Source organism: Rhinatrema bivittatum, chromosome 4, assembly GCF_901001135.1.
Source record: "Rhinatrema bivittatum chromosome 4, aRhiBiv1.1, whole genome shotgun sequence".
In the NCBI taxonomy this organism is placed as follows: Eukaryota; Metazoa; Chordata; class Amphibia; order Gymnophiona; family Rhinatrematidae; genus Rhinatrema; species Rhinatrema bivittatum.
This window is the reverse complement of record NC_042618.1, coordinates 444,040,660-444,066,013: the sequence shown is the minus strand read 5'-3', so window position 1 is coordinate 444,066,013 and position 25,354 is coordinate 444,040,660. Positions and strand designations below refer to the sequence as shown.

Here is a 25,354-nt window from a genome sequence, read left to right as displayed (position 1 = left end):
TAAAACATATTAGTAATAACGCATTTGTTCCCAAAAATGAGAACCATAGGTCAGGTATGACCAAGAGACAAAAGTATTTGGCCCTAGTTGAAGACAAGGGTGAACCACAAAGGCTTAAGTCCACACCCGAGTTGTGCACAGGTTGTGGTCAGAGTTTTCACACCATTCTAAGAAAGTGGGTACCATTTTATAGGGAAAAATGTGAGTGCACAAAACAAGATGCCATTATACAGTATGTGCTGCTGCCAGTCTAACAGGCAAGGTATTCTAACTAGCTAAACCATCACAAAAGCAAAGATGGTGCAAGTGCATGTTAGGACCACACAGCTCCCTTTGTCAGACATGAAGCAGCTTGTGCACTGTCAGGCCGATACAGAAAAACTTGTGGGAGAGCCAGCGAGCACCCGCTCTCCTGGGCGCGCGATTCAGTAAAAACAATATTTAAATGAGGGCCCCGCGGTAAAAGGAGGTGCTAGGGATGCTAGCACGTCCTTAGTACTTCCTTTTTGACAGAAGTGGCAGCTGTCAGCGGGTTTGACAGCAGACGCTCAATTTTTTCGGCGTCTGTTCGAGCCCGCTGATAGCCACGAGTTCGGAAAATGGACGCCGGCAAAACTGAGCGTCCATCTTCCAACCCGCGGGCCGATTTAAAATTTTTTTTTTTTTTTAACTTTTGGGGCCTCTGACTTAATATCGTTATGATATTAAGTCGGAGGGTGTACAGAAAAGCAGTTTTTTTTCTGCTTTTCTATACACTTCCCTGGTGCCTCCCGAAATTAGTGCCTGCCTTTTGACTCTTGGCTGCACATTTTACTTTGGATCGCGCGGGAATGACTAATAGGCCCATCAACATGCATTTGCATGTTGCAGGCGCTATTCGTTTCGGGGGAGTTGGCCGCACGTTTTCGACGCGCTATGACCCCTTACTGTATAAGGGGTAAAAATAGCGCGTCGAAAAAACATGCGGTCAAACATGGGTTAACAGTGCGCTCCACCGGAGCACACTTTACTATATCAGCCCGTGTGTCTGTAGTTGAAGGTGTGGCCTAGTGCTTACAGCAATGGGTTTGAGAACCAGGGTTCATATCTCCCCCTTTACAATGCTCCCTGTGATCTTGGGCAAATCACTTTTATCTTCCTCAGGTACCAAATACGCTCTTCTGGGCTGTAAGTCACCTTCATTTGGAAAGGCAGGCCAAGAATTCAATTCTTACATTGGTCCCATAATAAAGGGTATCAAAGCCTGCAAGGACTACGTTTTCTCCAGAATCACTACAGCCTCTAGAATTTTGACTGTCACCTACCGGACATCTACAGAATGATGACTACTATCTATTCCAATAGTATTTGAGAAATATCCTACATATGCTCTAGTCTCGCTATAAAAGAAAATTGAGCTGTGAGCAAATTCTTCAGGGAAATATTTAATTTTAAGTTTGAATATCATGACAAAGTACATCGCAATTTTATTGCTGCTCATTTGAAAGCCAAAAATGAGCAAGGAAATGTCTCCAAGAGGCTTTAGACGTGCTCCATTAAGCTGTCTGCTTTTCCAATGTTGACTTATCGATCTTTTGGAGGATTTAGCTTCCTGCGTCGTGTGTGATACCTTAAAAAAAAAAAAAAAGGTAGAATTAAATGAATATTTAGACTACTGAAAAATTCTATTGGTTCTGTATTTTAATTTAAAAAAATTTTAAAGCATTTTTATGGGAATAAAATGCAGCATTAGTGTTTGAAAACAAATGCACAAAATTATTTTATTCTACATTTTACAGGATAGTGCTATATTAAAAAAAAATACTGACAACCATTTGCTTTCATTGCTTTGCCTTGTGTCCACTCATTCTTTGAGGCAGATGCATTAAAGTGTGATAACATGGGCTGTTAATGCATGTTATCACATATTAATAGCCCCATATTAATGACAAGTAAATCAGTTTGGAGGTAAATTTCTCAAGTTAAAATTAAATTTTTGTTTGTATTAATATTAGGATTAACACATTATCTAAACCTCCTTAAAGAGGTTGGGTTGTTTTTTTTAATGCATAATTATGCCACTGGTAGTCAATTTAACAAATGTTAACAGCACTTTTAACAAGCTAAAAACCAAGGTGAGCAAACATTTTAGTACACCGCCTCCTTCTCTGTTCTCCACTTCAAGGTTCTCCCTATCCTCATGCATGACTTTCTTGCTACATGCTTCACCAATTCAAGGCATTGGTCTGCAAACTCCTCTTCAGAGTTTATATCAGCACAACCTCCACCTCCTTCCCTCTAACTCTTATTTGTAGTGTGTGCAAGGTGGGTCAGCCTGAAGGACACCAAGTTTCACGGTCCCTTCGGCAGGCTGATGTAAACACCTTCTTGCAGCACTGCTGCAAGAAGGTGTTTACATCAGCCTGCCGATGCATATGAATGAAATGTGCACAGAAAATGTGTGCTGCAACTGAGCATCTGTTTTCCCTACGCACGCACAGCCATGTCCCGTGTACCCGATGCAGTATTCGAATTATATTGCAACTGGAGCGGCGTAAAAAAAATAAATACAATTTTTTTTTTAAATATAGGTACACCGAGGGAGAAATGTGTGTTTCTGGCATTCAAATTGCGCGTTTGCAACAAAAAAACAAACATTCTATTGCTGAAGTCTATAGGTTTGCTGATTTTAATGGAAAACATTTTGAAAATTATGCTTTCACCCTCACATGGTACTGGGAGCCTACAGGCTATATAAAGAGTGCAGGAAGACAGTCTTAGTAACTCAGGCCTTTACTCTGCAGTTACCTTTTCCTCATGCTATACATTTAGAAATCCTTCAGGTTTGCTAAAACATTTTTAAAACCAGCCTAAAATCAAATTAATGGACCTTGACAGACAGGTAAAATGAAGACACCCTTCAACCATATAGGAGCTGCCAGGTTCAGTAAAATTCATTTTGTCTTGGGCAAGTCACCTTTGAGGGAGGAGTGGAGATTTTGCTATTATGACCTTCCCTTTTCAAATGTATGAAGGAGAACATGAGAATCTGTTTCTATCTGGCAAACAGCAGACCGTTCTCTCATATCTCTCTTTTGATGTTTATTTTAAGAAATCTGACCGACTGATTCCAAAGGTTGCTAATTAGAACATGCTCAAGGGCCTGGCCAGTATTTTCTGGAAATCACACTAAAAAAAAAAAAAAATGCAGTTAAAAGAAGAAAATTAGATGCAATGTGTCATACATAAACTCCGGAAAGTATAATTCAAGAAGCAGCTGAAAAACGTTAATCTTTGGATGGAAAAAGAATGTAGAATCAAAAAAAATATATTTAACATATACGAAGATGATCGATAACAGCACATTTCCAGGTGTCAATATATAACAGCAGGGCTGTGCTCCACTGAATGCTGTTGTGGGTTTTGCACTTCCATTTTTAAATCAGAAAGATCTGGTGGTTCTTGAAGTTCTTATTAAATTAGTTACATGTGTACATACACACACACACGACTTGATCAGGGAAACCAGAGAAGCAGTAAATTCAGTCTCTCTCTTCCAGATTCAGGTTAGATTAAACCTAATTTGAATTATTTGCTGTAACATGTATTCCCTGAAAGGGAAAAGCAGAGTTGCTTACCTCTAACAGGTGTTCTCCAAGGACAGCAGGATGCTAGTCCTCACACATGGGTGATGTTATGTTATCAGATGAAGCCTGGCATGGAAAACTTTTGTCAAAGTTTCTAGAAACTTTGACAGACACACCGAGCATACCGCTAACCATGCGGGGTCCCTTTTCAGTCTTAACAGAATTCGTGAAAAAATAAAATAAACCGAAAGAAACTCAACTCCATGGGGTAGCGGGCGGGTTTCGTGAGGACTACCATCCTGCTGTCCTTGGAGAACACCTATTACAGGCAAGCAACTCTGCTTTATCCAAGGACAAGCAGGATGGTAGTCCTCACATATGGGTGAATATGTAGCTACAGGCTGTTCCCAACACATGCTGTGTATAAGTGCAAATGTGCACAACAACTAGAGCTGCTAGAACAAGGGGAGCACCCCAAGAAAGGGCCCAGGTAGGAAGAGTTGGGTTTTCATGGCTGAAAAAGTTAGAGGACAGACTGGCCGAAATGACTGTCTCGTCATCCATCCTTGTCCAGACAATGAGAGGTAAAGGTATGGAGGGAACTCCAGGTCACTGCCCTACAGATCTCGTAAATGGGCACTGCACACAAGTGAGCCACCGAAACAGACTTTGCTTGGACTGAATGAGCCTTAATATGACCTTCAAGCTGCAAGCCCACTTGGGCGTAGCAGAAGGAAATACAGGTTGCTAGCCAATGGGACAGGATCTGCTTAGATACTGTGACTCCCAACCTGTTTTTGCTGAATGAAACAAAAAGCTGAGTGGACAGGCAGTGACATGATGTCCATTCCAGGGCCCTTTTACAATCCAGAGTATGCAGAGCATGCTCACCCTGGTGACTATGCGGTTTCGAAAAAAAGGTGGGCAAGACAATGGATTGATTGAGATGGAACTCCGTGACCACCTTTGGAAGGAACTTTGGGTGCATACACAGAACCACTTTATGACAAAATTTCATATAAGGGGGAGGGGGTATGATTCCAAAGCCTGAAGCTCACTGACCCTGTGGGCTGAAGTGACCGCTACAAAGAAGATAACTTTTCAGGAGAGATACTTCAGATCGCAAGACCTCAGGGGCTCAATCGGAGCCTTCATGAGATGGGTCAGGACCACATTGAGGTCCCAAGAGACTGCTGGGAGTCATGTCGGAGGTTTAAGCTATAAGAAGTCACACATGTTCCACCCTACGAGTGGATGGACAGAAATGGAAGCACCATCCACACCCTGGTGATATGCCCTGATAGCACTTAAGTAAAGTCTTACTGAAGTGGTTTTCAAGCAGGCCTCGGAAAGGTGCAACAGGTAGTCCAAAAGCCTCAGTGGGGAGCCCAAGAATGGGTCCGGACCATGCCAGTCACACCACACCGAGAACTTCTTCCACTTGAGGTTGTATGATCTCCTTGTGGAAGGTTTCCTGGACTCCAAGAGAACCAGAGACATTCCCTCTGAAAGGCCCAGGGCCTACACAGTCATCCAGTCAACATCCAAGTCATGAAGGCCAGGGCTCAGAGGTTGGGGTGGCGTAGCTTGCTGTAGTCCTGAGTGATCAGGTCTGAAGCAGTCCCCAGCTGGATCAGAGGGCAGGAGGCCAGTTCCTGTAGAAGAGGGAACCAGATCTGGTGTGGCCAAAAGGGCACAACCAGGATCATGGTGCTTCAGTCTGCTGAAGTTTCTAAAGTGTCTTCAAGATCAGCAGCAGGGGAGGATAAGTGTCCAGCAGACAGCACCCCAGTGATGTGAAAAGGCATCAGACATTGATCCCCTGCCTGGCAGTCCCAGGGAGCAGAAGCGGTCCACCTTCTTATTCTCTGGGGAAGCGAACAGGTCTATGTCCAGGGTCCCCCATAGGTGGAAGATGCCGTCCGCAATCTCCTGTTTCAAGGACCATTCGTGGGGTCGGAAGGCCCGACTCAATGAGTCAGCTAGGATGTTGTCCGCCCCTGGAAGATAGACGGCTCAGAGGAAGATGCCTTCTGGAGAGCCCAGGACCAAATCCAGACTGCCTCCTGGCACAGGAGGTATGATCCCATCCCTCCTTGCTTGTTAAAGTACCACATTGACATCTGATTGTCAGTCTGAACCAGAATCACCTTGTTGTGCTCCCTGAACACCCTCAGGACAGTACCTTTCCTGTACTGACGAAACCTGAGTGTTCAGACCCACAACGTAGGCTCCCCAACCTGTGTGAGACATGTCCGTGGTGAGGATGACCTGGGGCAGAGGGACCCAGAAGGGCATCCACCTCTCCAGACTGGACAGCAATTCCCACCACGTGAGGACTGCCGAAGGGAAGTGGTGATCAGGACACGAGTCCGAAGGTCCTGAGTACTTAGCACCATTGAGAACATAGCATCCACTGCACTCTGTGCATGTGCAGCCGAGTGAATGGGGCGACATGAACCTTCAATGCCATGTGCCCCAAAAGGCACTGAAACTAGTGTGCCAAGACATGGGGCAACAGGAGACTATCTGTCCAGCCTAGCCCTGATGAAGTCTGGTTGCAGTGAAGGCTGGAGATGGGATTTTGAGTAGTTGATTAGAAATATCAGATCTTCCAGGGCACACATGGTGGACTGTAATGAACTCAGTGCCCCCTGTCTGGAATCGCTCTTGATGAGCCAATTGTCAAGGTAAGGAAAGACATGTATTCCCTGCCTTCAGAGATAGGCTCCCACTACCGCCCGGCATTTTGTGAAGATGCGGGGTGCCGACGCTAGGCCAAAAAGCAGCATGTGATACTGATAGTGCTCTTCCTCTACCAGGAACCGCAAATATCTCTGGTCCATGGGAGAAATGGGCGCATGCTTCTTTGAGATCGAGGGAGCAGAGCCAGTCAGCCCTGAGGAGGGGTATCAGAGTTCCCAACAAGACCATCTTGAATCTTTCCCTTACAAGAAAACAGTTTAAAGCCCTCAGGTCCAATAATACCTGGAGTAGAACCCATCTTCCTGTTAGCCAGGGGGGGGGGGATGTGGAGCCTCAGGGCATGGTTTGCTGGCTCACACTCCCTGATTGCCAGTCAAAATCCCATGACAGGGTTCTGAGGAGAGGCCAGGGGTCGGATGGAGTGCGTGGGGTCTAACCGCCGATGAGTAGTATTTGCGTGGCCAGTAAAAAGGCCGTCTTGAATATTGCCTGGCAGGCTTCTTGCTGAGGGCTGGGTATCCAAAGTGCTGGCTGACAACTGTTGAAGGGTTTTGTCATAGTCTTTCAGTTGTGCCACCGCCTCTTTAAATTTTATCCCCGAAAAGGTTTTCCCCTGAACAGGGAAGATCAGCCAGATGGTCCTGCACTTCGGATTGGTGGTCGGAAGCACACAGCCAAGTCATGTGACAAGCACCAATGCCCGCTGCTGTTACTCTCAAGGCTGTCTCAAACACGTCATACATGAGGTCCGCTCGGCATATATCACAGTCAAGGCCTTGCTGGACTATCCTCAAACGCCTCCTGAAATTGATGCGGGAGGCGGTCCCCTAATTCTTGGGCTTGTTCCTAGAGGTTTCTAAAATACTGGCCCATATAAAGCTGATAGCAGGCAATCCTGGCTGCTAGGATTGAGCCCTCAAATACCTGCCATCCAAGAGCATCCAGAGTTCCGTGCTCATGGCCTAGTATTTAAGGCTTTTATATACCGATGTTCCTGTACTAGTACATATCACGTCGGTTTACATAGAACCAAAGTTGGAAATTACATCAAACAAGAGGGTACAAATAACAGGGCTAACTTCGTATGAACTTATAAAGCAGCGAACGACTTAAAATAAAATAAAATTATTATAAATATAAAGTATAAATATACAAAATATAAATAAACAATCAACAAACTTGGATTTACAGCAGACTTGAAAAGCTTGAATGCATTATAACATACAGCTAGCGGGGAAATAATGAGATTAACTTATAAGATTAAATGGTTACGGCGTCGGACATCACGCATATTGGGTTATGAGATGCGTGAATCTGACCCTGAGGGAGAGACCTTTAAGTGAAGGCTTTTGAGAAAAGCCAAGTTTTGAGCTTCTTTTTGAACGTCCGACTACAAGTTTCTAGCCGAAGGTCTGTGGGGAGGGCATTCCAGTGAGAGGGGCTGGCGGTCGAGAATGCACGTTTGAGCGATGACTTGGCTGGAGCTGCATATATGGTGCCTAAGTAGCTGGTTCTGATTGGTCTCGATGATGCGTGGGGATGAAGTGGGTCACTTAGATTTAGCGAAGTTTGGGAATGAATGGTCTTGTGGGTTATGGTTAGTACTTTGAATATGATTCTAAATTTAATAGGGAGCCAGTATAGGTTCTTTAGAATAGGTGTGATGTGTTCTCCTCTACTAGAGTTGGTTAGGATCCTGGCAGCAGAGTTCTGCAGCATTTGTATTGGTTTGGTGGTGATAGCTGGGAGGCCAATTAGCAGAGATTTGCAATAGTCAATTTTTGAAAATAGAATAGTTTGGAGGACTGTTCTAAAGTCCTGAAAGTGGAGGAGAGGTTTTAGCTTTTTCAATATGTGTAGCTTATGAAAACATTCTTTCGTAGTGTTTGTGACAAATTTTTTGAGATTCAGCCTATTGTCGATAGTAACGCCCAGGTCTCTTACGTGGGTGGGAGAGATCATTAGCGGTGTGATTAGATTGTTGGCAGCCTGACAGTTGTCATCCAGGGTGATCAGCATAAGTTCCGTTTTTGCAGTATTGAGAACTAAGTTAAGGCTAGTGAGAAGGAAATTTATGGACTGTAGACAATTGTTCCAGAAATTGATGGTGTTGGAGATAGATTCAGTGATAGGCAACAGGATCTGGACGTCGTCGGCATATATGAAGTGTGTGATCTTTAGACTTGAGAGCAGATGACATAGTGGGAGAAGATAAATGTTAAACAGGGTTGGGGAGAGGGAGGATCCTTGTGGGACTCCAAGAGTGGACTTGACCGGGTGTGATTCCTTGTTGCTTATTCTGACCTTGTATGTCCTATTGTTAAGGAATAATCTGAACCACTGAAGGGCTGATCCTGAGATGCATATGTCTGAGAGCCGGTTGATGAGGATAGAATGCTTTACAGTGTCGAAAGCTGCAGATATATCGAGAAGTGCCAGGAGGTAGGGGGTCTTTTTCTCCAAGCCGGAGAGGACTCTGTCCATCAATGAGATTAAGAGGGATTCCGTGCTGAGGGATTTGCGGAATCCAAATTGGGCCACTGTGAGAATGTTGTGGTCTTCTAGGATTCCGACAACTGTTTGTTAACTATTCTCTCCATAAGTTTGGTGACAAACGGTAGGTTAGCGATGGGGCGGAAACTGGGCAGGTCTGCAGGGTTCAGGTTGGGTTTCTTGAGGAGAGGTTTGAGAGTGGCTAGTTTCAGAGTGTCTGGTACAAGTCCTTGTGTTAGCGAGCGGTTGATGGTCTCTGCTAAGGGCTTTGCAATGATGTTTGGGATGGTGAGTAGTAATTTAGATGGAATGGCATCTAATCGGATGAGTGGAAGGTTTCATCTTTTTGAGAATAGATTCAATTTCGAGTGAGGAAGTGAGTTTGAAGGATTCTAGGTTTACTTGCTGGCTGAAGGGGGGAGAGTAGAGAGGGGGCGGTTCTATATTACATGTAGCCAGAGGTGCTATTAGCTTGAGGATTTTGTTTTCGAAGAATTGTGCAAGTTCAGAGCATCTGAATTGAGCTTGGTCGTCAGGGATAACTGGTGAAGTGGGTTTTGTGAGCTCTGATACATATGAGAATAGTGCTTTGGCATCGAAGGCAAAATTGTGAGCATAATAATCTCTCTTTGTGCGAAGGCTGTTGTTTCTGTAGCTGTGCATGAGGGTTTTGTACTCATTTAGAGTAATGTTAGATGGTCTCTTTCGCCATGCATGTTCTTTTTTTCTCAGTTCTAGGTTTGATGTTTTTTAGTTCTTGAGTGAACCATGGTTTTTTGTTTTAACAGGATGGGTCGAGCTCTTTAGTTTTTAAGGGGCATAGTTTTTCTGCCACCTTGTTTGTGATGCTGTGCCATGTAGAGATGGCTGTTTCTGCGTCGGAAAGGTCGAGGTTAGTGAGTTCCGAAGAAAGATGGGAGGTAAGGTCTATCATGGAGCAAGAGTTCCTGTAATGAATTGTGGTTTTGGTGATTGGTGACACAGGGTTGTCATTGATACAGAAATCTGCTGTGATCCTTAGATGGTCTGACCATGGGATAGGGGAGCAAAGAGGCGGGGAAGATAGTGTAAGGCCGGAATTTATGAATATAAGGTCCAGTGTGTGCCCCACTTTGTGTGTGGGACTTTTAACGATTTGTGAGAATCCCATAGCCTTGAAGGAGGATAGTAGCATTTCGCAGTTGTAGGATAGGGGGATCGCATCAGTGTGAAGGTTAAAGTCTCCCAAGATGACTGCTGGGGTGTCATTTTTGATGTGTTTGGCAATGAGCTCAATGAGTGGAGATGGATCCGAATCTAGGATGCTGGGCGGAGGGTAGATTAGACAAATTTGGAGCTGTTTTGAGCTAAAGAGGGCAACCTCCAGACAGGAGGTATGTATCGTGATCTGTAGGGATAGTCTCAGCTCTTTTTTTGCAGCTAAGCAGCTAAGCTTAGTAGGGCCAAAACATGAGTCTGGAGCCTCTCTGCCTTCTTTAGGGCCGATTTCACCACCACCGATTGATGTGGAAGCTGTCAGCGTTCAAAAACAGTGGTGGGCTGGACCAGGTAAACCGCATCTGTCTTGCAGTTCACGGGAGGAATGGAGATGGGATGCTCCCAGAGCCATACTACCAGCTCCTTAAAAATATATCATGTACTAGTACTGCAACCACCTCCTTAGGAGCATCAATAAATTGCAAGATGTCTAAAATCTTATGACTAGAATCCTGTTCTGTTAATGGAAAGGCACGGACTCCGCCATGGCCTTGACAAATCCAGCATAAGATAGATCCTCAGGTGGATTTCCTTCTTTCCTCCGGCAGGGAGGGTTCAGAAGGTAAATCCTCCAATTCCTCCGTGGAGGAAAAAGATGCCTCACATTCCCAAGGATCATACAGGGCTTTCCCTTCACTCTGAACATTTGGAAACACAGGAGGTGGAGCCCCCATCGGAGCTCATAGCATCGAGCCAGAAGACCTTGGGGGCATCGGCAGAACTGAAGACAACACTGGAGGCACCGACAGAATCCTGGGGTGCAGCGGCACCAATGGATCCCCGGGCATCGGTAACACTGGGACATAGAGAGCCCTTAATATACCAGTCCTGATGGCCACAGGAGTGCTAGAGGCTGCCTGGGTGCCATGTGCAGCTTGGGCATCGTCAACCCTGATGGACCCTCCTTGTCAGAGGAGTCACTCACCGAAATAGGAACCGGTGGAGGCAGCAGGGATGCTCCCTTCAACTGCGAAGGCGTTCAGGGCATCAGTGCTGGCAAGACATCGAGCAGCAGGTCTAGCCACTCCAGAGGTGCAAGCACCAAAGGAGTCTGCTCTTGCGGTGGTGGTAGTCCTAGTGGAACTGGAGGCTCAATGCCCTGCAGGGCCGGCCGACCGCACGTGCCTCTCCAACTCCTCCTCAAAGGCTGCCAAGGACAGGACAGCTGGAGGAGGCAGTAGCAGTGGAATCGGATTGCCCCCAGAATCACGGGGGGGGGGGGCGGACGACCAAATCTTCCACCGGTGCTGGTGAGGACCGCTGTGAGTCTGAAAGGACCAGAGGGTGTGACTTCCTCCATACGGGACCGCTTCGGGGGAGGCATGGAACCGGTCGAAGCCTTCCTGGGGTCAGACTACTTTGAGGAAGTAGAGCGGTGGTGTCGATGCTTTCTGGACTTCTCCCGGTGTTCACCTCTGTCCTTTCCCGGGACAGACAGAGAAACCTGATCTGGACCATGAGGATATAGACCATGGTTGGTCCCCAGGCCCCTACCTTGGGATTGAGGAGCAGTAGTGGAAGGGATACTGAGGGGGGGGGGGGGGGGGGGGGCTGTCGAGGCTGAAACTCCTTTTCCTTGTGGAGTAGAAATGCCAGATACCAATGAGGGTTCTGATTTTTTGGCACCGAACAGCTTCTCCATTTTGTCCAGGTACGCCCAGTGACCCTTGGGGGTCATCTGGGCACAAAGATTGCAGACATGGACATCATGTGCTGCCCCCAAGCAGAGGACACAGACTTCTTGGGGGTCTGTGATGGACATGGTCCGAGGGTACTGGGGGCAGTGGCGAAAGCCAGATGATGCCATGGCAAAAAGAGCATGGCAAGCGGTTGATGACTGGCGGCCACCGGGAGGCGATACCATTGGCAACAGACCCCAAAGAGCCAAAAAATGTATCAATACCAAGGGAAAAAATCTGAACACACACAGAGGGACCCGACGGGACTCAGGAAGGGAGGGAGATTTCTCACCAAAAAAGCGTGAGCTCCACAGCCACAAGGCTTCGGCTTCGTGGAAAAAGAAAGACTGAAGAGGGATCTGTGGGGACAGTGGCATACGTGCCGGGATCCTTCTGATGATGTCATCCATGTGTGAGAACTAACATCCTGCTTGTCCTTGGAGAACAATGAACTAACAACAATGGCAAGAAAGATTTCTATGTTCCAGTCATAAAGTTTATACAATACTGGTAATAACCAGGATGATACTAAGGAGGAAGACACATTTATTTCAACACAGAGGACCAATTTTTTTTTATGTTGTTTTACGAACCCTTGACAGAGTAAACTTTACACCACCCCCCAGAGCTGGAGTTAAATAATGTGTCCTGGGCACCCCGCCTTTGGGCGCACTTTCCTGCATCAGGCAGTAATAGCCAACGTCTTCATTTACATGCAATTTACATCCTTTGGCGCTATCAGGGACGTGCTCGTTAGAACGCGCGTTTTAGGTGTGTTAGTCTCCTTGCTGCATCAGCAAGTACATGCATGAAACGCACACTCAGCAGCGAGTAAAACCGTGCACACGGCTGGACGCACCTTATTGCATCGGCCTGTAAGGGCAGCAGTCCCAAGCTTTCCTAGTCTGCATCCATTTTTAACTTGCAATAAAATCTAATGAATCGCTTCAGAAATCATTCAAAATGTCAAAGATGTCTGTGTTTAAAATACTTTATAAAACTGTTGCCTCTCTCTTCTGTTGTGCACGTCTGCATTTCAGGCTAATTCCCACAATGATGCTCTCTACCCATCTACAAGTCTTCTTAGGCCCAATTTGGAAATTTATTTTTTTTAAGGGGGGGGGGGGCATTTCCCGGTAAACAAACTGCTAATAGTCAGCTGCAACATGTATGCAAACTATTTGATCCAGAGATTAACTGAGGTAATTAAGGTAGGATTTTTAGGTGACAAGCTGGGTGTTTCAAGATACTTGCTAGGAAGAGACTTTATCCAGTTCCCTGCACAAGATATTAAAAACCTTCTGGACAGGAGGAACATACCAAGATGTTGCTGTTCTACTTTATTTCTGGCCTTCCTGCCCACAACGATGGTCTAAATCTCTCCCACTCGTCTAGGGGACTTCAGGCAGGCATAGTGTTTGATCAGATCAAGTTGCTAAACAAAGACGAGTCCAGCCATGTTAGCAAAGCTTCTTGGGCAGAGCCTTCAGACCAGGGCCTCCCCTCTGGACCCCGGACATGTTTACCTTAGATCCAGCCAGTCTGACACCATGGGGCAATGGCTGGGGCTCCCTCCCCACTTCGAGGGCTGTGAACGCTGCCTCTGCAGCATCCCCAGTTGACTTGGGGAAATGAAAACCGGGCCCAGGAATTGAACCCAGGCAGTGCACAGCAGTGCCACAGAGCCGGCTGAAGTAAGTCGCTTTGCTTCTGCACGGACCTTCAAAGGCCATCACCTGAATCAATTTCTGGGGAGTAGCTTCAGTCAGTCATTCATGAGAGAGACTAAGCCAGCACTATTTATCAGACCTGTATAAAAAAAATTAATTTCCAAGAAGTCATTCATCTCATTTTGTATTTGTCCCTTCAAGATAACTACACCAACAGAGCATTTGTAATAGTTCAGCAGCTTGATATTACTAGTTAAAATGAATGTTAACACAAACCACTATCCTGTTCTTAAAGCTCTAAAAGCATACATGCCACAAAGAACAGTACATTTGTTCATATATAATGAATTTAACCACTTTTGATGTTTAATGTTTTTAAAGTACAAAATACAAAACTGTTTAATCTAAAATGTTACCCTTTTTCACACTACCACATCCACTTTATCATACCATCACACTATACACACACACGTATCTATCCTTTCATATTACATTCTGTAAAATGTACAAACTGCAGGAAGTAGAAAGCAACCATTCCAGTCTTGTTTACAAATCTTACCAACTACAAATAGTCAAGAAGCCTCTCCAGGTCTTAAAAACACAATCAGATATACCTTGGAATTAAGTCTCATGGGATGGAAAACCATCTTCGAATTGTTTGTCAAGACAAGATTAATGATTCTGGCAAAAAGATAAACTTTAAAATCAGTCCTTCAAAAAGAAAACATCCAAGTTCACATCCTAAGATATGAACAAGTATGAATTAATGTGCTGTTCTTTGCGACCTGTATGTTACTAGTTAAGACACATGTTTAACTGGATTAGCCAAGCAAGACTGTTTGTAAGTGTCTTAAAGAGGCAGACCTCTATCAAACTACTTGCTGAACTTTTTAGTTTCAAGCAGACAGATAGTTACATCACTAAAAATCACCAACACCTTTCTGGATAGTCTCAGCAGTCAGGCACTAAATGACTAAGCTCTCATTTATCCTCCTGCAGATAGTTATCTCTGGAACAGGCCTGAGATACACAGGCAAGGCAGCATGGGAGACGCATGCAGTGCCGGTAGCCACACTAGCAGGCTGATGCAATACCATGTGCTGCGGCCAGTGCACGGCTCACACGATTGGACATGCGTCCATTACCCCCATATGCAAAACAGGGGTTAGTGCGTCCAAAAACGCGTGTAGCTAATAGCTGAAGAGATGAAATGTTGATCTGTTTTCCTCTGTCAGGTTAGCACTCATTCCAATGAACTTTATTAAAAAAAAAAAAAAAAAGTTAAATATTCTCACAGAATACAAGTTCATGAAATGTCACATTGAAACCTAGGAACCCAGATGTACACATTATTGCTCAGCATGTGACAAATATCAGTGTAAAAAAAAACAAAAAAAAACTTAATATTTTTAGGATGTAGCTCAAGCTATATTCAGGTACAGTAGGTACTTCCCTATTCCCAGAGGGCTTACCTGAGGCAATGGAGGGCAAAGTGACTTGTTCAAGGTCAGAAGGAGCATCGCTGGGCAAAGCAGGATTTGAACCCTGCTTACACAGTTCTCAGTCTGAGCACTAACCCCTCCTAGCTACCGACACACGAGGATATATGCACAGTAAAGAAAGCAGCTACTCACTGTCCCAAGGGGTACCAGCGATGTTTGGTGGTGTAGAACATTTTACTGAGCTCTTCTATTGTGGGACCTTGATTGTTCTCCCAAGCCATCTGGCCCAGTCGGGTCTTCAGCACTTGGTCATGCGTGTCCTCTCTGTTGTGAACTGGATCTGGGCGAGGTATAGGCTGTGAAGTATCCATCATCATGAGCAGGGGGTTTTTGTGTTTCACTTAAACAATCTGATTTTCCTTTACCCAGACTTCACATTTTTTTGCATGCCTTCCTTTTGTGCGAGTTTTATCAAAAAGCTTTATTATTTTTTTTTTTTTTTTTGGCATGGACCAATGCTATTTTTTTCTAGCTCATTCCCAGTATTTCAGTATACACAAGCATACACTATCCCCACGTCTCACGAGCGGGATCTATTACAAACACATCTCTTTACAAAAAGGCTTTCAATTTCAGGGGAAAAAAAAAAGTTCAAAAAATAGTTATTTTTGGTATTAAAAAAAAAAAAAGCTTTTCTCCAAAAACTGGAGTAGAATTTCTCACCGCAATCCTTTTACTTTTAAAGATTGCTGCCCCACAGGGCCAAGAGCACACCAAAACGTTACAATGATGTGGGGTGAGTGGATGTAACATGGCCCAGTCATTAAAGAAAGGAAAACTTCAAGACAGACAAAAAATGGAGAAATTACTTACCTGATAACTTCGTTTTCCTTAGTGTAGACAGATGGACTCAGGACCAATGGGTATAGTGTACTCCTGCTAGCAGTTGGAGACTGATCAGATTTCAATCTGACGTCAGCCCCTAGTACATATACCCCTGCAGGAAGTGCAGCTCTTCAGTATTCTCCTCGAAAAGCATTGGGGATATATGTGTGACTGACTGATTAACTTAATAATTTGATTAACTTGAATAACTTCATAACTTCGTTAAACATTAAAACTTGATTAATTGAACTGGTTGATTGACTATAGATGGAGACCGCCAGTGTACTCAACCAGAAAGCGTCGACACCCGACAGGGCGGATGCCCTAGGTAAATGAAACGTGGCTTACCCTTGAATCATTTGAAAGACCATGAGTAACGGCAGCCAAGGGTGGGATGCTGAGTCCATCTGTCTACACTAAGGAAAACAAAATTATCAGGTAAGTAATTTCTCTCTCCATTTCCTAGAGTGTAGCCAGATGGACTCAGGACCAATGGGATGAATAAAAGCTACTCCCAAACTGGGTGGGAGGCTGCCCGTGACCCACTTAGAATTGTCCTTGCAAATGCTGTGTCCTCCCGAGCCTGAACATCCAGACGGTAGAATCTGGAGAAGGTATGGATGGAGGACCATGTCGCCGCCCTGCAGATCTCGGCAGGCGACAGCATTCTAGTTTCTGCCCAGGATACTGCCTGGGCTCTGGTAGAATGGGCCTCGACCTGTAGAGGTGGTGGCTTGCCAGCCTCTACATAGGCCACCTTGATGACTTCCTTGATCCAGCGGGCAATGGTTGCCCACGAGGCCGCTTCCCCTTGTCTCTTTCCGCTGTGAAGGACAAAAAGGTGGTCCGTTTTTCGTATGGGTTCCGACATTTCCAGGTATCTGGATAGGAGTCTGCCGATGTTGAGGTGGCGTAGACTACGGGCTTCTTCCGAATTCTTCAAGCCATCCGTCGTTGGTAGCAAGATGGTCTGGTTAACGTGGAAGTGTGAGACGACTTTGGGGAGGAAGGAGGGAACCGTGCGTAGTTGGATGGCTCCCAGGATGAGCCTGAGGAATGGCTCACGGCAGGACAGTGCTTGTAGTTCCGAGATGCGGCGGGCTGAACAAACTGCCAGCAAGAACACCGTCTTTAAGGTTAACAGGCGGAGTGACAGTCCTCTGAGGGGTCTGAAGGCGGTTCCCTCTAGGAAATCCAAAATGAGATTGAGATTCCACAGAGGTGGACAAACACATTTGTCCACCACTTTTGTGGTGGACAAATGTGTTTGACTCCTTTCAGGAAGCGTGACACGTCCGGGTGAGAGACTATGCTGTCGCCCTCACTCTTGGAGCCGTAGCATGATAATGTGGGCCACCTGTACCTTGATGGAGTTGAGGGACAATCCCTTCTGTAGCCCGTTCTGTAGGAATTCCAAGATCGCGGGAACTTTGACTGAGCGCGGTATGATGTCATGGTCTTCGCACTAGGCTTCGAATACTTTCCAAATCCTTATGTATGTTAACGATGTGGAGAACATGTCGATTACCGCCCCCGAGTATCCGCTCTCTCTCAGGCGAGCCCTCTCAATGGCCAGACTGTAAGAGAGAATTGAGCTGGGTCCTCGTGGAGGATCGGACCTTGTTGTAGCAGGTCCCTATGTGGAGGCAGGGGTAGGGGGTTCCCTGCCAGCAGTCTTCTCATGTCTGCGTACCAGGGTCTTCTTGGCCAATCTGGAGCCACTAGAAGAACTATCCTCCTGTGTAGTTGTATCTTGTGAATGATTGCACTCAATAGGGGCCATGGCGGGAAGGCGTATAGTAGGGTCCCCGATGGCCAGGTCTGTACCAGGGCATCGATCCCTTGGGACTGCGGTTCCCGCCTGCGGCTGAAGTATCTGGACACTTGGGCATTGGATCTGTTTGCCAGAAGGTCCATGTCCGGTGTCCCCCACCGATTCACTATCATTTGGAAGGCTGCAGACGACAGCCTCCATTCTCCTGGGTCTAGACTTCCCCTGCTGAGGAAGTCCGCCATGATGTTGCCTTTCCCGGCGATGTGGACGGCAGAGATCTCCTGAAGATTTGCTTCTGCCTACGCCATCAGGGGGTCTATTTCTAGGGACACTTGTTGGCTTCTTGTTCCCCCCTGTCGGTTGATGTAGGCCACTGTTGTGGCGTTGTCTGACATTACTCTGACCGCTTTCTCTCGAAGTCTGTGAGTGAACCACAGACAGGCTAGTCTGACTGCCCGCGCTTCTAGGCGATTGATGTTCCATCCCGCCTCTTCTGCATTCCACTGCCCTTGGGCGGTTAGCTCCTTGCAGTGTGCGTCCCATCCTCAGACTGGCATCTGTGGTGAGTAGGGTCCAGGTTGGGGAGGATAGTCTTGATCCCCGGCTCATGTGGTTGGCCTGCAGCCACCACTGTAGCTGGTTCCGGATTCTGCCCAGGAGTGATAGACGTATGGTGTAGTTCTGGGACAGTGGGCTCCACCGTGATAGAAGTGAGTGCTGTAGGGGCCTCATGTGGGCTGGCGCCCTTGGCACAACTTCCAGTGTGGATGCCATCAGCCCGAGGACTTGCAGGTAATCCCATGCTGTGGGACGAGGATCGTTCAGCAAGGTATGTAGCCGGTTCCACAGTTTTAATCTCCTTGTGGGGGTCAGGCTGACCTTGTCTTCTTTGGTGTCGAATCGGACTCCTAGGTATTCCAGTGACTGTGAGGGCTGTAGGAAACTTTTTATTTGTGTTGACCACCCATCCTAGGCTTTCCAGTAGAGTTATGATTCTGCTGGTTACTTGGTGGCTTTCCTCCGGTGACTTTGCCCTGATCAGTCAATCGTCTAGGTAAGGATGGATGAGGATTCCTTCCTACTATTACCTTGGTGAACGTCCGGGGTGCTGTGGCTAACCCGAAAGGTAGTGCCCGGAACTGGTAGTGGCGGTTCAGGACTTTGAAGCGTAGGTAGTGCTGGTGTTCCTGATGAATTGGGATGTGTAGGTAGCCCTCTGAAAGATCCAGGGATGTGAGAAACTCTCCCGGTTGTATCGCCCTTATTACGGATCGCAGGGTTTCCATGCGGAAGCAGGGAATCCTCAGGTGGCGGTTGACCGACTTGAGGTCCAGGATGGGCCTGAATGTTCCCTCTTTCTTGGGGACGATAAAAATAAATGGAATAATGCCCAGTATTTATTTCTTGTGGAGGCACTGGGGTTATGGCCTCGAGGGCCAGTAGTCTGGACAGTGTAGCTTCCACTGCCGCCCTCTTGAAGGGGTCGTGGCAGGGAGACTCCACGAACTTGTCCGGAGGGGTACGTAGAAAATCCAGGTAGTATCCCTCCCGAATGATGGCTAGGACCCACTTGCCCGAAGTTCTCTCGACCCATCTGCGGTAGAATAGGGCTAGTCTGCCCCCTATGGCTTCTTCCCTTGGACAGGTCGGCTGAATCTCATTGTGGGGTGCGGCTGGGGCCTGTACCCGAGCTGTCACCCCTCTTGTTGTGCTTGTTCCGAAAGGACTGGTTCCTGCCCGTAGGGTGGGGCGCTTGATAGTTGCTCCTGTAAGGATTGAAGCACTGTGAACATCTGCCCCTGGAGGACCTGGGGAAGAGTTGCTGGTTTCTCTTAGTTTTATCCTCCGGCAGGCGCAGCACTGGGGACTCGCCCCATTTGTCGGCTAATTTCTCTAGTTTGCTGCCAAACAAGAGGGATCCTTTGAAGGGCATCCTTGTGAGGCGCGTTTTGGAAGATGCGTCGGCCAACCAGCTTCGGAGCCAGAGTTGCCTTCTGGCCGCCACCGCAGATGACACTCCTCTGGCCGCTGTATGCACTAGGTCGGAGGCAGTGTCCGCGAGGAATGATACTGCTGGTTCCATGGCTTCTCCCAGGGTGTTCCTGGTTTGCGATAAGTATGCACGTGTCACCACTGTGCAGCAGGCCGCAATTTGGAGAGATATAGCGGCTACGTCAAATGACTGAGGATGGATTCCAGACGTTGGTCATGTGTATCCTTGAGCGCTGCTCCTCCCTCTACTGGGATAGTGGTGCGCTTAGAGACCACGCAGACCATGGCATCAACTCTTGGGCATGCGAGAAGATCTTTGGTCGCCGGGTCCAGGGGGTACATGGCTGCCAAGGCTCGTCCCCCTTTGAAAGTGGACTCCGGAGCATTCCATTCCAGGTCAATCAGCTGTTGTGCCGCTTGTAACAGAGGGAAATGGTGAGAGGTCTGACGAAGACCCTCCAGCAGGGGGTTCGGTTTAGGTTCCCCCGAAGTACCTGGGCCTGGGATAGCAAGCTCCATCAGACATTGGGTGACCAGGTCCGGGAGCTTGTCCTTTGTGAAGAAGCGTCTCATGGTTCGGTGAGGCTCTGTCCCCGGGGGGAGCTCCCCCTCTTCTAGGGGCTCGGCTTCCTCTTCAGAGGTGTCTGTGTCCCCATACGTGGGGCTTCTGGGTAGTGGAAGCCTGTGCCTAGGTCTTGAAGGGCCTGGGGCCTGAGGGTCCTCCGGTGGAGCGTGTGGCTGACCAGCCGGAGGTTCAGTTTGCATTTAAACAAAGGCGTGAATCCCCTTGAAGAACTCCACCCATGAGATCGACGCTGGATCCAAGCTGAGGGGCGCTGGCTCCCTGGGGGACCCCGTCTGTGAAGGGGGGGGGTCCCACTGGGATCTGCTAGGTCCGGGGTACCCCCTGAGGAGCTAGTACTCGGCCCTGGGTGGGACGGCCCTGAACTGGATCTCCCAGGGCCTCCTCACACTGCGTGCACAGGGCTTCGGCCTCCTAGCTTTGTGCGGCTCTGATGTGGCATTGCTGGGCAGAGGCCTTGAGCTTTTATCACTGTTTCTGGTGGTGCCATGCTGTCGGCGTGTAAACTGTTATGCGCTCTGGTGCGTTTAAGATGAGCGTGTGAGTTGTGCGTGTAGCTGTGCGTCCAGCCGTAGAAATGCGCACAGCTCTGTGCATGCAACTTATGCGCACAAGGTTTTATGTGCGTATAAGTCTACGCGCACTAGTGTTTTGTTCGCCTCTGTTTTGTGCGCTCGGGCCAAATGGCGCGGTGAATCGGGCCAAGATGGCAATGGCAAGCACGCGGACAATATGGCGACCCCTTCGGAGGGTCTCCACGTGGGAAGACCCTTGGAAATAACCGGGGCCTGGCCCTGCTAGGGTGTATCAACCCAGTGGCACTGGGCCCGGTTGGTGGCCTGTGCTTCTCCTCTATCATCAGAGACCGGATTCAAGTAGAAGATTTCTACCTTACCTTGTCTTCGGTGCTTCCCGGTTTTGTCCTGGGCGGTCTCTGGCTGCGGGGGGGAGAGGGCAAATACCTTCACCGCTGCGCTCGAGGGTGCACCCGCTGCCTCTCAGCCGCGTCCGAGGATCGGGGGCTAGGTCCTCGCCTTGATTCGGCCGCCAGACCAAGGCTTACCTCAGAGGGACCACGGAAATCACCTCGGGAATCTCAACTGGGGGAGGGACCCGAGGATATCACTGCAGGAGAGCGTGGCTCGTCATCAGGTAGGTTTCTCCTTTAAAATTTGGTTCTAACACTGTGAGAGCGTGCAGATAGTCCCTAACTGCTATGGAGACGGAAAATACTGAAGAGCTACACTTCCTGCAGGGGTATATGTACTAGGGGCTGATGTCAGATTGAAATCTGATCCATCTCCAACTACAGTCAAAAAAGCAAACAGAATGTTGGGAATTATTAGAAAGGGAATGGTGAATAAAACAGAAAATGTCATAATGCCTCTGTATCGCTCCATGGTGAGACCGCACCTTGAATACTGTGTACAATTCTGGTCGCCGCAACTCAAAAAAGATATAATTGCGATGGAGAAGGTACAGAGAAGGGCTACCAAAATGATAAGGGGAATGGAACAGCTCCCCTATGAGGAAAGACTAAAGAGGTTAGGACTTTTCAGCTTGGAGAAGAGAGGACTGAGGGGGGATATGATAGAGGTGTTTAAAATCATGAGATGTCTAGAACAGGTAGATGTGAATCGGTTATTTACTCTTTCGGATAGTAGAAAGACTAGGGGGCACTCATGAAGTTAGCATGGGGCACATTTAAAACTAATCGGAGAAAGTTCTTTTTTACTCAATGCACAATTAAATTCTGGAATTTGTTGCCAGAGGATGTGGTTAGTGCAGTTACTATAGCTGTGTTTAAAAAAGGATTGGATAAGTTCTTGGAGTTGAAGTCCATTATCTGCTATTAAGTTCACTTAGAGAATAGCCACTGCCATTAGCAATGGTAACATGGAATAGACTTAGTTTTTGGGTACTTGCCAGGTTCTTATGGCCTGGATTGGCCACTGTTGGAAACAGTGGCCAATCCACTGGGTCAGACCCAGTATGGCATTTTATGTACACTATACCCATTGGTCCTGAGTCCATCTGCTACACGCTAGGAAAAGAATGTTTTTGGGAAGACTGATAGGGGCGCACACACCCTGTCATAACAGTTAAGACACAAAATACGAAAAAGAGAAACTGCAGAGTAACGAGTGCTTTCTCTAAAAACAATTTTGTGCTACAGCTATGGCTTTCATGGGAAGAGGTAATTTTTCTTCAACTTTGGGCTGGATCCAGAAGTTATAATGGGACATATCTTTATATATCTTTGATATAGATAAAATGTTTATAACCCAGATAAAAATGCCTAGAGAATCCTTTCATCCTCCCCCACATGACCCAGGTCCATTCTTCTGAAGGCTGAAGCAGACATGGTAGGAGCACCAACCACACTCCTGCCTGAAGTCTCTGCCATCAATCAGCCCAGTGCATCTCCCAGTGTGGCCATTGTCCCTGCCTCTCTACATTGCTGGCAGTTCTGGTTTCACAGCCTGCACCTTCTGCCAGCAGGCACCATTGTTTTGTCTGCATGTGCCCTGTGCGAACCACAACCCAACTGGCTTTTATATGCATTAAGATGGGATTACCCATCTGGAAAAGTGTGGTTATAAATGTGTCTAAATACATAAGCATTTTTTTTTTTTTGAGAAAAGAAAGCATCAAGAGGAGGATTTTCAAATATTGAATCTCTAGTTCATAACACCCCACTACTTGGCTTATTGGGAAAATGGGGATGGTCCTCTAGTCCACTTATCTGCTAGATTTACAATAGCCACTTATTGGAAATTTAACCCTTCCTGATCATTGGAAGGCTCAATACAGGAATATTTCCAATACTGAGAAACTCAGATTCTTGTTAAAGGGGAAAAGTTTAAAATAAGATTGAACATGGGGGGGGGGCACTATACCCCTCCCCCCCCCCCAATGTATTCTAGGGCTTTGGGCCTGTTTTGTGCTGTGAGCATTGCCCTCTTTTTCTATTGGACATGGATGGTTTGTCTGTGCTACTTAAGTTTATATGCATGCTAATTTCAGTACCAAACATTTATAAAAAGTTTGAAAAAATAAAGATAAAGGAGGTGGTAATTATGGTCCATTTTTCTCCCACAGCTATTTCATTGTGCACTAAAATTACTCAAACATTAAGACAAATTTTAGGATGCGATTTGCCCCTTCCTAATATAGACCTCGAGTATTTTGGCATTTTTTTTTTTTTGGCAGAAAAGATAGAGGAATGCACCCCAGATAATACTGATGTGGTTGCTGCCAACCTGATCCTGGTACATACAGGGAACTAAAGATGCTAAGGAGCACTTTCATTCTCCAAGGACAAGCAGGATGGCAGTCCTCACACATGGATGACATCAGATGGAGCCCGGCACGGAAAACTTTTGACTGGCACACTGGTCATGCCCAGCATGCCACTAACCCCGCGTCCACACGGGGTCCCTCTTCAGTCTCTTCCTTTCCGCGAAGCTTTCCCTCGCTGAACTAAAAATGCTAAGGCGTAGTTCCATTCTCTGTCTCTGCTCTTTTTTCCTCCATACACACAAGCCACACTACCATATAAAAACCTTTCTTCCAGATGAAGAATGCACAGCAAAGACAGACCATTACAGAAGTTTATCGAAGCATTTCATGGAATCTTTGTCACAGGAAGTCCTCGGAATTAAGATACAATCTTAAGTCGAAACACTGTAGGTGGAAATAGATCGTCCCATAAGAACGGGAACAAGGGGGGCTTGGTTCCAGCATCAAGGCCAGATACCCTATTTTCACCAAAATAACCTAGAATTGAATAATTTATAGCACCAAGGGTCATTCCGCAGAGCCTTATCTCTTGTGGGTCTTTTTCTTAGATGCTAGTAGTACTGTATCGTCAGCACAGGGAATATTCATCAGGTTTTTCGCCTTCCTGTTCTGCCAGAGCTCCCGAGATTAATTCTTTACTTATAACTTGAATCAAAGTGGGGAGTCTTGCAGGGCTCTGGTGCATGGTCCCTAACCAAGGCCCATCTCTGCAATGACTGGGCAAATTAAGTCAGGGAGGAATATAAAGGGAAAGACAAAAAAAAAAAATAAAAAAAACCCAAGGATGGGGCCAGATCCCAATTCTGGTTTTGACTGAATTGGAACTGCAAAGCAACATGAGGAAACCAACAGGCCCCAAAAATAAGTGAGAAGAACAGGAATTCTTACCTTTCTTTGAATTTCCTCCTGATTTTCCAACCATAGATTTTTTTATTCCAAGACGTATTCATGATTAACCTAATTTTGTGTTTAAGTATACTACTTCTACATGCTTTACTCTATTAAACAGCCTTGGCACAGTCAAAGCAAACTAAAGATCTTTCTTTGACACGATTCCCTCACCATCATTCATAGTAAATAAATATGTTCTCGAGTTCCGCTTCCGAATCCTATTGTCTTGTCTAGATGCTGTTCAACAACTGGCACGATTCTATTTTTTCATAACCTGCAAAGGTTTCTGCAGAAATCCCACAATTCCAGGTGCCTTCTAAACTATTTGCGAAACAGGAATCTGCCATCAGACAGAGAACAGTCATCCTTCAGCTCATCAGGAGTAGGGTAACACTGGACTGTAAGGGGTTTGATTTAATAACAATGGATAAAGAAGAGAAGTTGATAAAGAGGGTGCAAGTTATTAGCAACCTTCCCATAAATCCAGTTTTATGATCAGATCATTGTTTTATTACATTTACATTTGTTACTGAATGTCTGCCTTAAGGTGGTAGCTGAGCCATGAATCAAAAAAAAGGTTTGAGGGCCAATTGACCCTAATGTGTTAAAAATGAATGGGTGTCAGTTTAGGATCCATTTGATTTTTGCACTGTGAAGACTGTTGAACTCAAACTCCACATTAGTGGCAATTAAAAAGAGAAGATGGCACCATATAAATACCGGAAACAACTTTAAGTACAGCAGAGGGAGCCTTGGTATTAGATCTTTCTTATCTGCAGTAAAAGAAAGCTGAAAGAAAAAACAGAGAAAGTGACCATCCACCGCTTCTCATCAGCTATATACTAGTACTGGGGCTGACCCTGTTTGAAACAAGGAAGAATTATACTGCACAACTGGAGATCTCTCTTAAACCACCCACATGAGTTGTTCAGGACTATTTAAGACCTTGATTGATGGATCAAGGAAACAGCAATTCCAGCTGCAATTTAGTTCTCAGGATTTTGCTAGTTATACAATTCAGAAGGTCAGCCTTCTGTTAACCTCCACACAGCGTTGGTCACAGTCCATAAGTATCAATTCTAATTCTGTCTCGATTGACTCCCTCAAATAATT

The 25,354-nt window shown here is 46.4% G+C and overlaps 1 protein-coding gene across 2 annotated transcripts in view; it reads right to left on the bottom strand.

The window, feature by feature from the left end:
* Window positions 1–653: 653 nt before the first annotated feature.
* MRPL42 (mitochondrial ribosomal protein L42) overlaps window positions 654–25,354 on the bottom strand; it is a 48,190-nt gene continuing 23,489 nt past the window's right edge. For both annotated transcript variants that reach the window (XM_029601625.1, XM_029601626.1), the window contains 2 exons: window positions 15,006–15,169; window positions 654–1,609 (listed from right to left, as the gene is read on the bottom strand). In XM_029601625.1, the coding sequence (XP_029457485.1) occupies window positions 1,564–1,609; window positions 15,006–15,169 (210 nt within the window). In that variant the 3' untranslated portion in view covers window positions 654–1,563. The remainder of the gene's footprint in view (window positions 1,610–15,005; window positions 15,170–25,354) is intronic.